This window comes from Terrapene carolina, unplaced genomic scaffold, assembly GCF_002925995.2.
Source record: "Terrapene carolina triunguis isolate 2854851 unplaced genomic scaffold, T_m_triunguis-2.0 Scaffold23, whole genome shotgun sequence".
Lineage (NCBI taxonomy): Eukaryota > Metazoa > Chordata > Testudines > Emydidae > Terrapene > Terrapene triunguis.
In genome coordinates, this window is record NW_020664374.1 from 12,050,279 (window position 1) to 12,062,420 (window position 12,142).

Consider the following 12,142-nt stretch of genomic DNA (forward strand, 5'->3'; position numbering starts at 1 on the left):
TTTGGAGGACAGGATTAGAGTTCAAAATGACCTTTACAAATAGGAGAATTGGTCTGAAATCAACAAAATGAAATTCAATAAAAATAAGTGCAAAGTACTTCGGAAGAAAAAAACAAATGCACAACTACAAAATGGAGAGTAAGTGGTGAGGTGGTAGTACTGCTGAAAAGGATCACAAATTGATCTGAGTCAACAATGTGGTACAGCTGTGAAACAGGTTAATATAAATCTGCGGTGTATTAACATGAGTGTCATACATAAGAGACAGGAGATAATTTTCCCACTCTACTCAGCACTGGTGAGGCCTCCGCTGAAGTACTGTGTTCAGTTCTGGGTGCCACGCTTTAGGAAAGATGTGATGCTGAGAATGGACTTGCCACCACTGTCCTGTAAACGTCTAACAGCATTTTGTTGGAGTCTGATGGTCTCACTGTGATGGAAGTGGAACTATGCTGTAATAATTTATTACTACGGTATGTTGACGTGGTTATTGAGATGTTCAGTGTATGAATATATTGTTTTAGTTTAATAAGAGCTGTAAGGAAAAACAAGCAGGGAGGGAAAAGAATAAGATAAGCCACCCCTAAGCAAACACTGAAGGGTTGTTAAGAGATAATGCCAGGATAAGAAAAGGCCTGGAAACCAGAAGGTCAGAAGGAATATATCAATTTAAAAAGGAACACACTCTCAAGAGGAGCAGTTGTTTGGAGGGACTATATGGACCCAGCTAGGGTGTCTGAAGAAACTAGGCCTACCTAGGTTGCCATCACAGGATGGTAGGGCTTTAGGTAAGATAGACATAGACTATTGTTTTAAAATCCTTTTTTGTCTATGCTTTGTTCCTACTGTCAAAATAAACAATACTTTGGGTCACTGTATACACAGACTCCTGAAGGGAAAAATCACAGGTACTGACTCCAGTCAGACCTGCTGGGCAAGCACAGTTGATACACGTTGTAGCTCAGGGTGCAGTCTAAGTGGGAGAGAATTGTGGACTTCTGCCCTCAGGGTAGGTAAAGGCACAAAGCCTGCCTCCTGAGGGGATGCATTCAGAGAGACCGGGAAGGGACAGAGGTGCAGCTAGACCTGAAACCATGACATTCACCAGCACACAGGCAATACTAATAAACATGCAGGTTAGATGGAGTGCTGGTTTTCTATGAATAGATGATATGTGGTGAACTAGCTGAAATAGTGGGCAATTTTTTAAAAAAAAATACAGCTGTGTGTTCATTGTGAGAGTGTGATATCGACATACAGCACTGAGAATCTCTAGCAGCCAGGCCCACAAATTCACAGGGAACAGTAAATAATGGCATGGAAATATTTGACCATGGCCAACAGTGTAACCACAAAACAAAAACACATTTAAATTTACAACCAGAGTCGCATCCAGTTTATCATCCTCACAACTGTGGCAGGTCACATACATCCAAAATTGTACTCTGCCGGCGCCAAGCCACAAAACACATAGTCTTTGGTTATGAAATGATCAGTGTTGGATGAGGAGTGGAAGGATGGTCCAGGGATTAGGGTACTAGCCTGGGGCATTAGAGAACTGGATTAAGTTCCCGGCTCTGTCACAGACTTCTTGTGTGATCTTGGGCAAGTCACTTAGTCTTTGTGCCTCAGGTTTCCAGCCGTAAAATGGGGATAATAGAGTGCTATTACCTAATGGGTGTAGTGAGGATAAATCCATTAAAAAGTGTGAGGTGCTCAGATACTATGATGATAGGGGGCATATAAGTACCTGAGATAGATTAAGATAAGAGTTTCATATGTGCAGGAGAGTCTTTGCCATCCGCTGGGTTATCTGCCATTATTCTCAGTGTCACTCTTTCACTGCTACTTTTACTAAAAAAGCCAGTCCAGCAGCAAATTATTCATGCATTGCATTGCTGTGTTGGACACCTTGTCTGGGTTTCACGTCCTTCCCAACCTTTGGACTCCCTAGATTGATTCATTTTCAGATAAACATGCCATGGTGCTTGAAGATTATTTGATTTCTGCACTTAAGACTTCCTATAAATTTGTCATCGTGGCTGCTGCACTCCCTGTAAGATTATGCTTTTTTTTTTTTTTTTCAGTTGTCTGCTCAGAGCAGATTATCAATGTAGTATAAAAGTCCCTAATTGGCAGTGCTCAAAGGAATAGAAACTCAGAAAACTGAGCTCTGGTGCTTATGTCCTGTATGTTTCTACCACAAAAAATTAAAGGGATAGAAAAAGAGGGATTAAATATAATTTGAAACAAAAAATATAGGCAAGTGGACTGGGAGGAGCTGAGCACAGCACCAGGGACAGGTCTGCCACATTTTTACCTGTTTTAATTATAGGAATCAGTAAATTTCCTAAGGAATTCATGGGGGCCAGATTCTGCCTTTACCTGCACATGTGTAGCACTCATTGACACACACGTGGGATTTGTGTGTTGATGTCTGAGAGCAGAATGTGATCCAAGGTGTTCAGGATTTTATTTACCTTATCAATCTATAGCAAAAGGACATTCTTTCTGCTAAGGAATTCCAAATGTTGCAGAACTGCTCCTGTCAGGTTACCTAAGGATCTGTAAAGTCCATATTTATCTCCAATTTTTCCTTGTAAATTGCAATTGGTGTCTACAGCAGTTTATTTAATTGGTACCACCCCCACCACTTGTCAGACCTCATCAGGAGCACGGGCAGTCTTTTTTGAACTATCACCTGAGTGGCCACATAGGAACCTGCACTTCCAACAGAGCTTGCATCTTATATGTACTTGACCAGCCAGCTAAAATACCTTTGCTCAAGCTTCTTGGGGAGAGAGATGTACAGTAGTGCTGTGTGAACCTTCTTATGCTTGGCTTGTGTGAGTTACGTGAACCACATATGGTTTTCAGGGCTTGGTAGTAATGAGTCTGGCAAAACCTTGCTTTCGACAGTAACTGAGACCATCAGCCCAGAACTATGAAAGTTCTGTGGAGCTGGGCTGAAGAAGCCACCCACTCTGCTTACAATCCTCCAGGGCAGCTTCTACCCTGCAGCCTCTTCCCAAGCCCTGTACTATTAAATGTTTTCTGAGGGCTGGGTGAGTCCTGTTTCTTATATCCTGGAGTCAGGTGGCCCCTCTGTAATTCCTAGGGCTGCCAACTTTCTACTCACACAAAACCAAACACCCTTGCCCTGCCACCTGTCCCACCCTTCCTCTGAGGCCCTGCCCCTCCCCTTCTCTGAGGTCCCACCCCCCACTCACTCCATCCTCCCTCCCTCTGTTGCTCACTCTCCCTACCCTCACTCACTCATTTTCACCAGGCTGGCTCAGGGGGTTGGGGTGTGGGAGAGGATGAGGGCTCCAGCTGGGGGTGCGGGCTCTGGGATGGGTCCAGAAATGAGGAGTTCAGGGTGCGGGAGGGGGGCTCAGGGCTGAGGCAGGGGGTTGGGATGTGGGAAGAGGTGAGGGCTCCAGCTGGGGCTGTGGGCTCTGGGGTGGGACCAGGGATGAGAGGTTTGGGGTGCAGGAGGGGGCTCCAAGATGGGAAGTGAAGTCGAGGGGTTTGGAGTATAGGGGGCTCCGGGCTGAGGCAGGGGGTTGGGGTGTATGTGTGGGGGGGTATGGGTTCTGGGCTGGGGGTGTGGGTTCTGGGGTGGGGCCAGAAATGAGGAGTTCAGGCTCCGGGAGGGGGCTCTGGTCTGGGGCAGGGGGTTGGTGTGTGTGTGAGGGGATGAGGGCTCTGGTTGGGGGTGAGGGCTCAGTCTGGGGGGTGTAGACTCTGGTGTGGGGCTGGAGATGAGAAGTTTGGGGTGTAGGAGGGTGCTCTGGGCTGCAACCGAGGGGTTCTGAGAGTGGGAGGGGGATCAGGGCTGGGGCAGAGGGTTGGGGCATGGGACGGGGTCAGGGGTGCAGGCTCCTGGCAGTGCTTACCTCAAGCAGCTCCCAGAAGCAGTGTCATGTCCCCACTCCAGCTCCTATGCAGAAGTGCGGCCAGGCAGCTCTGCATGCTGCCCCGTCCACAGGCACCGCCTTCACAGCTCATTGGCCATGGTTCCTGGCCAATGGGAGCTGCAGAGCCGGTGCTTGGGGTGTGAGCAGCGATACAGAGCTCCTGGCTGCCTCTACACCTAGGAGCTGGAGGGGGGCATGTCGCTGCTTCTGGGAGCCGTGCAGAGCCACGGCAGGCAGGGAGCCTGCCTTAGCCCCGCTGTGCCACCTGACCGGACTTTTAACAGCCTGTTCAGTGGTGCTGACCGGAGCCTCCAAGGTCCCTTTTCAGCCAGGTGTTCCGGTTGAAAACTGGACACCTGGCAATCCTAGTAAATCCCCTAGATCTTCAGAGTGATTATCATGTTATGAAGATTTGTGTGATGTGCTATGGGTGTCATTTTGTTTTGCCATTATGAATGGATAGAGCTGGGATTCTAGGTAAGTACCACCACTTATTTTCCAATGTGGCCCCTTTGACTATAAAGTGTCCTGCAAGCAGCTAGTTTGTAAGGTTATGCTTACTTTTTCAGACATGGTCTGAGGTGCACCATTTCAACTGAATTCTGAAACCATCCCGGTTTAGTGGACTAGGAATTCTATGCAAACATTTTGCTCAGGGTGCATGTATTTTTTCCGTTGATGTAGGCTTTAGAAACAATTACTTTTCATACATACTAAGCTCCTTTAAACAAGAGCTGTTATCTCATGCTCCCACCATTCTTGCATTGTGTGTGTAGTGGCAGGTCGAAGGTTTTCTGAATAATTTTGTTCTGAAACAAATGGATATGTTGCATGAATTTTCTAAATTTATGTTTTTTCCTCCTACAGGTACTAATATGGTTAATGCAGGAGACATGAATGGTTCTGGCAATCTGATGGATTTCCTGGATGAGCCTTTCCCTGATGTTGGGACATATGAGGACTTCCACACAATTGATTGGCTGAGAGAGAAGTCGCGTGACACTGACAGACATAGGAAGGTAAATCAAAACCAAGTGGTTAACTATGACTTTTTATTTCAAAAGGTCAGACTTTGGAAAATTAAGGGAATTAGTTTAAAAAGTCAGCTGGACTGAGGAGCTCAAGGGCTTAAATATGGAGGAGGGTTGGCATTTTTTCAAATCAACTATACAAAAAATTTGGAAATTTGCATCCCAAGTAAGAGGGAGGAAACTTGAAGAGAGAGGTTGTAGACCCACCTGGATAAATAATCACCTCAAAAAGGTTATTAGGAGTAAGCAGAGAGCCTATAAGGATTTGGAAAAGGTGTTAATCAACAAAGAAAGCTACACTATGGAGGTTCGAAAATGCCAGAATAAAGAGAGAATTGCTAAAAGTCAAGCTAAATGAGTCTTGCTAAGGAAATTAAAATAAATAATGAGGTTTTTTAGTTGTATAACTAGAAGTAGACTAAGGACGGTTGAGGTTGGGCCACTATGCAGTGTGGATGGGAAGGAGATGAAAGATAATCAAGGTATGGCCCCAAAACTAAATGAATACTTTGTCTTGGTTTTAATAATGATGATAATATGGAATGTGGGTATGAAGGCAGTGTCTAGAAATGGAAATGACCACATCTGAGGTGGAAGAAAAACAGAAAGAGCTTAATGCACTCAAATCAGGCATACCGGACAATTCCCACCTCAGAATACTGAAAGAACCAGCACATGAGATTGCTAGTCCAGTTGCAAGGATTTGTAATAAATATATCTTTTTGGGGTAGTACCATATGACTGGAGACTAGCTAACATTGTACCTATATTTAAGAAAGGGAAAAAAAGGTGATCTGGGCAATTACAGACCTGTTAGTCTGACCTCAGTAGTATGCAAGGTTTCAGAACAAATTATGAAGGAAAGAATAATTAAAGTCATAGAGGTAAAGGGGATGGCTGTGTAACATGGTTTTACCAAAGGTAGATCAGGCCAGACTAACCTGATTTCCTCCTTTGACAAAATAACTGACTTTTTAGCTATGGGAAATGCAGTAGATCTAATATACTTGGACTTCAGTAAAGCATTTGACGCTGGGCCACATGGGAAATTATTTGTTAAATTAGGGATTGATATAGGCATTGTAAGGTGAATAAGGATTTGGCTAAAGGAGAGCAGGCAATGGGTTGTGTTGAAAGATGAATTACCGGACCGAAGGGAGGTTACTAGTGGAGTTCCTCGAGGATCAGTCTTGGTCCAACCTTATTCAGTATTTTTATTAATGACCTTGGCTCAAAGAGTAGGAGTGTGCTAATGAAATTTGCTGATGATACAAAGTTGGGAGGCACTCTCAATACAGAGCATGATCGGAATATTACATAAAAAGATCTGCATGACCTTGAAGACTGGAGTGATAGAAATGGGATGAAATTCAATAGTACAAAGTGCACTTAGGGTCTAATAATAAGAATGTCTGCTTCAATCTGGTGGCTCATCAGTTGGAAGCAACAGAGGAGGAGAAAGACTTGGGTGTGTGGGTCGATCTCAGGATGACTATAACCCACTAATGTGATGAGGCTGTGAAAAAGGCAAATGCAATCCTAGGATGTATCAGGCGAAGCATTTCCAGTAGAACTAGAGAGGTATTAATGCCATTATACAAGTCACTGGTAAGACATCACACTGGTTCTTGCTCATATGCTCCATGTCTAATTGATTGCCATATGTGATATTCGGCTAGATTGGCAGTGCCTATGGGTTTTTTTTTTGCCCCATAGGCATGGGGGTGCAAGTCAATTGCCAGAATTATCTGGGAATATCTCACTTAATCCATTTTCTGCCATTGCAGAGGCCCTGGGCATTGGTCCATCTCACTCCCTCCTGTTCTCTCATGGTGGCACACATTAATCTAGTCTCCTGTGGGCTGTAATCCTTTGGTTTAATTTCAGTTGTTGGGTTTAGCTTGCAGGGGTGGGTGATGTTGGTGTCGTAATATACAGAAGGTCAGACTAGATGATCTGGTGGTGCCTTCTGGCCTAAAACTGTATGACTTTATGTAAGAGATGCAGACTCAAACACAAATGCACTCATCAACAAAAGCCCAAATTATATCTATACCTAAAGCAGGCAAATGTTGTTTTCAAAACTGTTGTATCATCTCATTGTGCACGTCCTGGTTCTTGAGCAGGACCTACAAAAAGATGGTTGTAATTTGCCTTTCATTGCTCGTGGATTTCATCTGTCAATATGGGGGGGGGGGAAAAGGAAGAAAAAACATATTGAATCTGGTGGATTAGAGCTGAAATAATAAGTAAAATTGTTAAGGTTGGACAAATTCACTTTAAACAACTTGATCACGAGCTCTGTAAAAACAATCAATGTTTTTAGTGTTCAGTCCATCTGTGTTCAAATAAGAGTCTTGCCTTGTAGATGTGACACAACAGAACCAACTCTTATGAATCAGTGTATGTATTTTTTACAGATTACAAGCAAAAGTAAGGAATCCATATGGGAGTTCATCAAGAGTTTGTTGGATGCCTGGTCAGGATGGGTTGTAATGCTTCTCATAGGACTACTGGCAGGTATGTGCACAATAGCAGAAGTGCTGTGTCTGGAACTCTCTCTCAGTCTTCCTGCAGAGCCATCTGCTTATCTTTTACTTACTTTGTCTGGTCCCCAACTTTTCAAGATGGATGAGATAAAGAGACAGTTATGCACCCACACAGTTTTAATGCTTCACTTGGAAAGTCTCACACTGAGTGCTGACCTAGAAAAAGTGCTATTAACAAGTAATGTGATTTCTGTATTGCTTTTGAAAACATGCCTCTGAGTGGAAGTGCCTTGAACTGTTTTGACTATCTCAGCCTCTGATTCACATGTTCCTTTCTTGCTCTTGTGAATTTAATTCCATGGATAGATATTTTGATGCAGGAGGAGAGTACTGGTAGAGTACAATGAAAATATAGTTCTCTAATGCACTAGATTCATTGTAGACTGAGTTATCTCTTTATACATGCCTGAAAAAAAGAAGAAAAAAAAAAGACCCGACACACAACCAATTTCAGACTGACTTCCAGATCTGCTCACAAGCCAGACAGACATTACATATTTAACAACAAACTCAGATGGGAAATTCATTAATTTCCTGAGTTGCTCCTGTCTCCTGCTCAGTTTAGCATGTCTTCCAGTTTGGAAAGCTGCTCTCATGTTACCAACCTAAAACAGCGGCCTTGAATAGTTTTTATGCTGTCTCAGTTATGTCAATGTGATTGACTGCTAGGAAACAGCACGATGCCAAGTTTTACACACCATGTTCTCACCAAAACTAGTGGGAATCTCCTGGTTTAACAAATGTAAAGTTAGTACCCTTAATATCAGTGTTTAGAACTGTGATTGAAAGCTGTTCTGGAACATTATGGCTAAAGCTAGCTGGAGCATTTTTGTTGAAGTGAAATTTTGGCAAAATATGCTGTTTCATGGAGACACATAAATTTACACAAAACTTTTGTTGGGAAGATATGAGACACCCACACCCACCCACCCCTGGTGGTTAGGGTACCAATCTGGGAAATGCTCAAGTCAGTGCTCTGCCTGAGTTGGGAAGAAAAGCTCTGCTCTGAATCAAGGACTTGGACCTGTCTCCCCCACATTCCAAGCCAGTACCCCAATTACCCAGCTGTACAGTGAAAACATATGCTCGCTCGCGCTCTCATTCCAATGTGGAACCAAAATATTTTGAAACTTCAAAAATTGATGCCAAATGGAATTGTTGTCCTTCATGTATGTCGTATGGGTACGTTGAGGTTAGGATGGAGCTAGTTAACATGTTAACTAACTCCACCCTTTCCCTGAATGTGGATACAGGTTAACACCTTTTATCTCAACCGGCTAAATCGAAATAAAACATGTTATCCTGCACCTATGCTAGGGAAAAGGTTGTGGTTTGGTTGGGCTTAGTTAATGGATATTAACTACTCACAGACCTACACCTTACCACTTCTTTGACTACTGTACACCACAAACAACACACAACACATTTAATTCTGCCCTTTTAGGGAAATGTGCCTTCCAGTATCCCCTTTACCAAACGATCCTGTCCAAACACATCAGACTACCCCTCAAGATTGTCTTCTGCACACTTCTTCATCACTGTGGTGGCTTGATGTAGTAGAAAGAAAAGGCCAGTGGTTAGGGAACTAGCCTGGAGCCTGAGAGGCTCTGCCACAGACTTCCTGTGCGATGTTGGGAAAGCCACGCAGGCCCTGATTTTTAAAGGTGTTTAGGTGTTGTTTCACTCAGCATTGCAAGGCCTAAGGGATCTAGATGGCTAAGTCCCATTTTCAAAAGTGATTTAGGCACTTAGGAGCCTAAGTCTCACTGAAAGTCAATTAAACTAGCCTGACTTTCTGAGGTTTCTGAGCAGCTGCATCTCCCATTGACTTCCTTGGAGTGATGAGTTTTCAGCACTTACGGAAATCAGGCACAAGGTTTTCTGGCTCATAGGGCTCTACCTAACCTATTAGCACACAGTACTGCCCAGGCAGGTCATTCAGCCTTTCCACGACTCAGTTTTCTTATGTGAAAAGTAGGCCACATGTGTAGCACTTTCATCTATTAGAAGATCTCAAAGCACTTGACCCCAGCAACCTCATTTTGCAGCTAGCATAACTATGCAGTTTTCTCAGAGGCACCATAGTGTAATGGATGAAATGTGAGTCTATCACATCAGAGGTCTGGACATATGTCCCCAGCTGTGCTACAAACTTTCTTTGTGACCGTAGGCAAGTCACTTTATAACGTTAAAAACAATCTTATACTCCAGGGGTGGCCAAACTGTGGCTCACAAGCCACATGCAGCTCTTTTACTGTTAAAGTGTGGCTCAAGGCGGCACCCCCCCCCCCCTCCATTCTCCACCTACCAGACTGGTGGGGTGGGGGGAAGCTCAGGACGTTGCAGTGGGGTGGTGGGATGGGGGCTTCTACCCAGCGGGGAGGAGGGTCTTGGGGCTTCAGCCCTGTCGGATGCACCTGCCGGGGGTTGTGCTGAAGCCCTGAGCCCCATCAGGCACCTTCCGTGGCACTGAAGCCCCAGTTCCTGGCAGGTGTGCCCCGGCTATTGAACTTCTGAAGATTGTCGTATGCGGCTTGGAGGGCCAGTAAGTTTGGCCACCCCTGTTATAGTCCTTATTTACTCCACCTCTGAAGTGACACGAGTATTGATTTACTTGACAGGGTATGGTGGAAGGCGTCTCTAAGGATCTGTCTATACTGCATGCCACGGGCGGCAGCATGGAGGGGATGTGTAGCTACACGCCTCAGTGAATAAGCAGGTGGCATCCACACTGCAATGTGTAGCTCCATGTATCAGTGAAAGGCTCTGGCAGAGGGGGGAGGCAGCGGTGCCTTACCCTCTACGCTGCTGGGGTGTGTGCATAGTGTATGTACTCGACATGCTGCCAAAAGCAGGGTGCAGGGTAGATGTACCTTAAGCGAAGCTTGGGAAGTGTAGCTAAATAGGGAGGTCCATCAGAGGCTGAGGTAGAGACCGAACTCTGCATATTTTGGACAGGGCAGAGGTTTCCTTGTGCCAGTCCCAGATCTTATGTTTCCTTGAACCAGTTAAAGATTCTGATCAGTGGGAGGTTTTTCAGAAAATCATAGAGCTTACAGCAAAACTCACTTAGCTAGGCACATTGGGGTCGGTAGCGTTATGGTGATTTACACTGACTTAGGATATGGCCCACTGTTTCCATAGAAACTTGAGCAACCAGAAATGACAAGCCACAAAAAACCAAACCAAATCCAAAAAAAAAAAATCAAACTAACTCTACAAAAGCAAATACTTGGATTGCTACACCAGCTTTCCCCTTTGCTTCTCTAGTGATCTCACATACCTCTCATTGGCATATCTGTGTTCTCCTTTAGTTTGGAGAGAGATTCTTCCCATATCATATTAAATCCTTTATTGTTGTCATATGGCCTTACAGTGGTGACAAGTATTATCCCTCTTGCTGACGTGACAATAAATGTGATGTACTTTTGAAGTTATTGCAAAACCTTTCAGTTGTCTTTAAAGAGTTTGTTTCTAATTTAACTTTTGAATACAATTGTAATAGTTTTTCAATAACAGCATCTGGAGACATCAGTGTAGAATAAGTCCAAAATAATCACAGTAGAACCTCAGAGTTACAAACACCTCGGGAATGGAAGTTGTTCATAACTCTGAAATGTTCATAACTCTGAACAAATGTTATGGTTATTCTCTCAAAAAGTTTACAACTGAACATTGACTTAATACAGCTTTGAAACTTTACTATGCAGAAGAAAAATGCTGCTTTAATTTAAATGAAACAAGCATGGAAACAGTTTTCTTACCTTGTCAAATCTTTTTTTTAAACTTTCCCTTTATTTTTTTAGTATGTTTAACACAGTACTGTACTGTATTTGCTTCCCCCCCCCCCCTCCGCTGCTGCCTGATTGTGTCCTTCCAGTTCCAAATAAGGTGTGTGGTTGATCAGGCAGTTCGTAACGCTGGTGTTCATAACGCTGAGGTTTTACTGTGGTGGAAGACAGGTTTTCACAGTCTTATGCACGATGCAGAATGCATTGGTGCTAAGGTGACTTCTCTGTTTTCACAATACTAGAGCTATGGTAGATTACGCTGTTTGATTAGGACTTATACAGGAAAGTCAAGATCTTCTCTGGGAATCCACAGCATAAGGTATATACTCAAGCATTGTTTGGCCACTGGATGTCACTGTTGCTCTGTATAATTTTTGAAAAAGCTGGCTCCAGCAATGAAGGATGAAGTTCATAAAGAAAGCATTTTAAGGACATTTTTATTCTTGGGCTTGAATTACTATTAGGTATCTATATCAAAGACTAAATCATAGTCCCATTGATCTTAATGACTAAACTATCATAAAATTCAGTAAATCAGGATTGGGCCTTAACATTATTTTTATTACTTAAATTGCTCATTTTGAAGATCTGTGTACTGGAACCAACAGAAATAGGTGTGTGTGTGCACGCACACACCCCTCCTCTCATCTACCATGTGGAACAATTTCCCGGATCCTGCAGTCCGATATGTATACGTTGATTTCTCTGCATGTGTGAAGTCCCATTAACTTCACTGGTACTCCAGCAGTCAAATGACATGCTGGCATGGATCAGCGTGCAGGATTGGGACCTGTGTCTGTATTTGGAATGTGATGTCCTATTTTATCAGGGGCAGAGCCAAGATAAGAATT

At 43.7% G+C, this 12,142-nt stretch overlaps 1 protein-coding gene across 2 annotated transcripts in view; it reads left to right on the forward strand.

Moving 5' to 3' along the window:
- Positions 1-4,795: 4,795 nt before the first annotated feature.
- LOC113406143 (H(+)/Cl(-) exchange transporter 4) overlaps positions 4,796-12,142 on the forward strand; it is a 33,855-nt gene continuing 26,508 nt past the window's right edge. For both annotated transcript variants that reach the window (XM_026649070.1, XM_026649076.1), the window contains exons 1-2: positions 4,796-4,939; positions 7,372-7,471. In XM_026649070.1, the coding sequence (XP_026504855.1) occupies positions 4,796-4,939; positions 7,372-7,471 (244 nt within the window). The remainder of the gene's footprint in view (positions 4,940-7,371; positions 7,472-12,142) is intronic.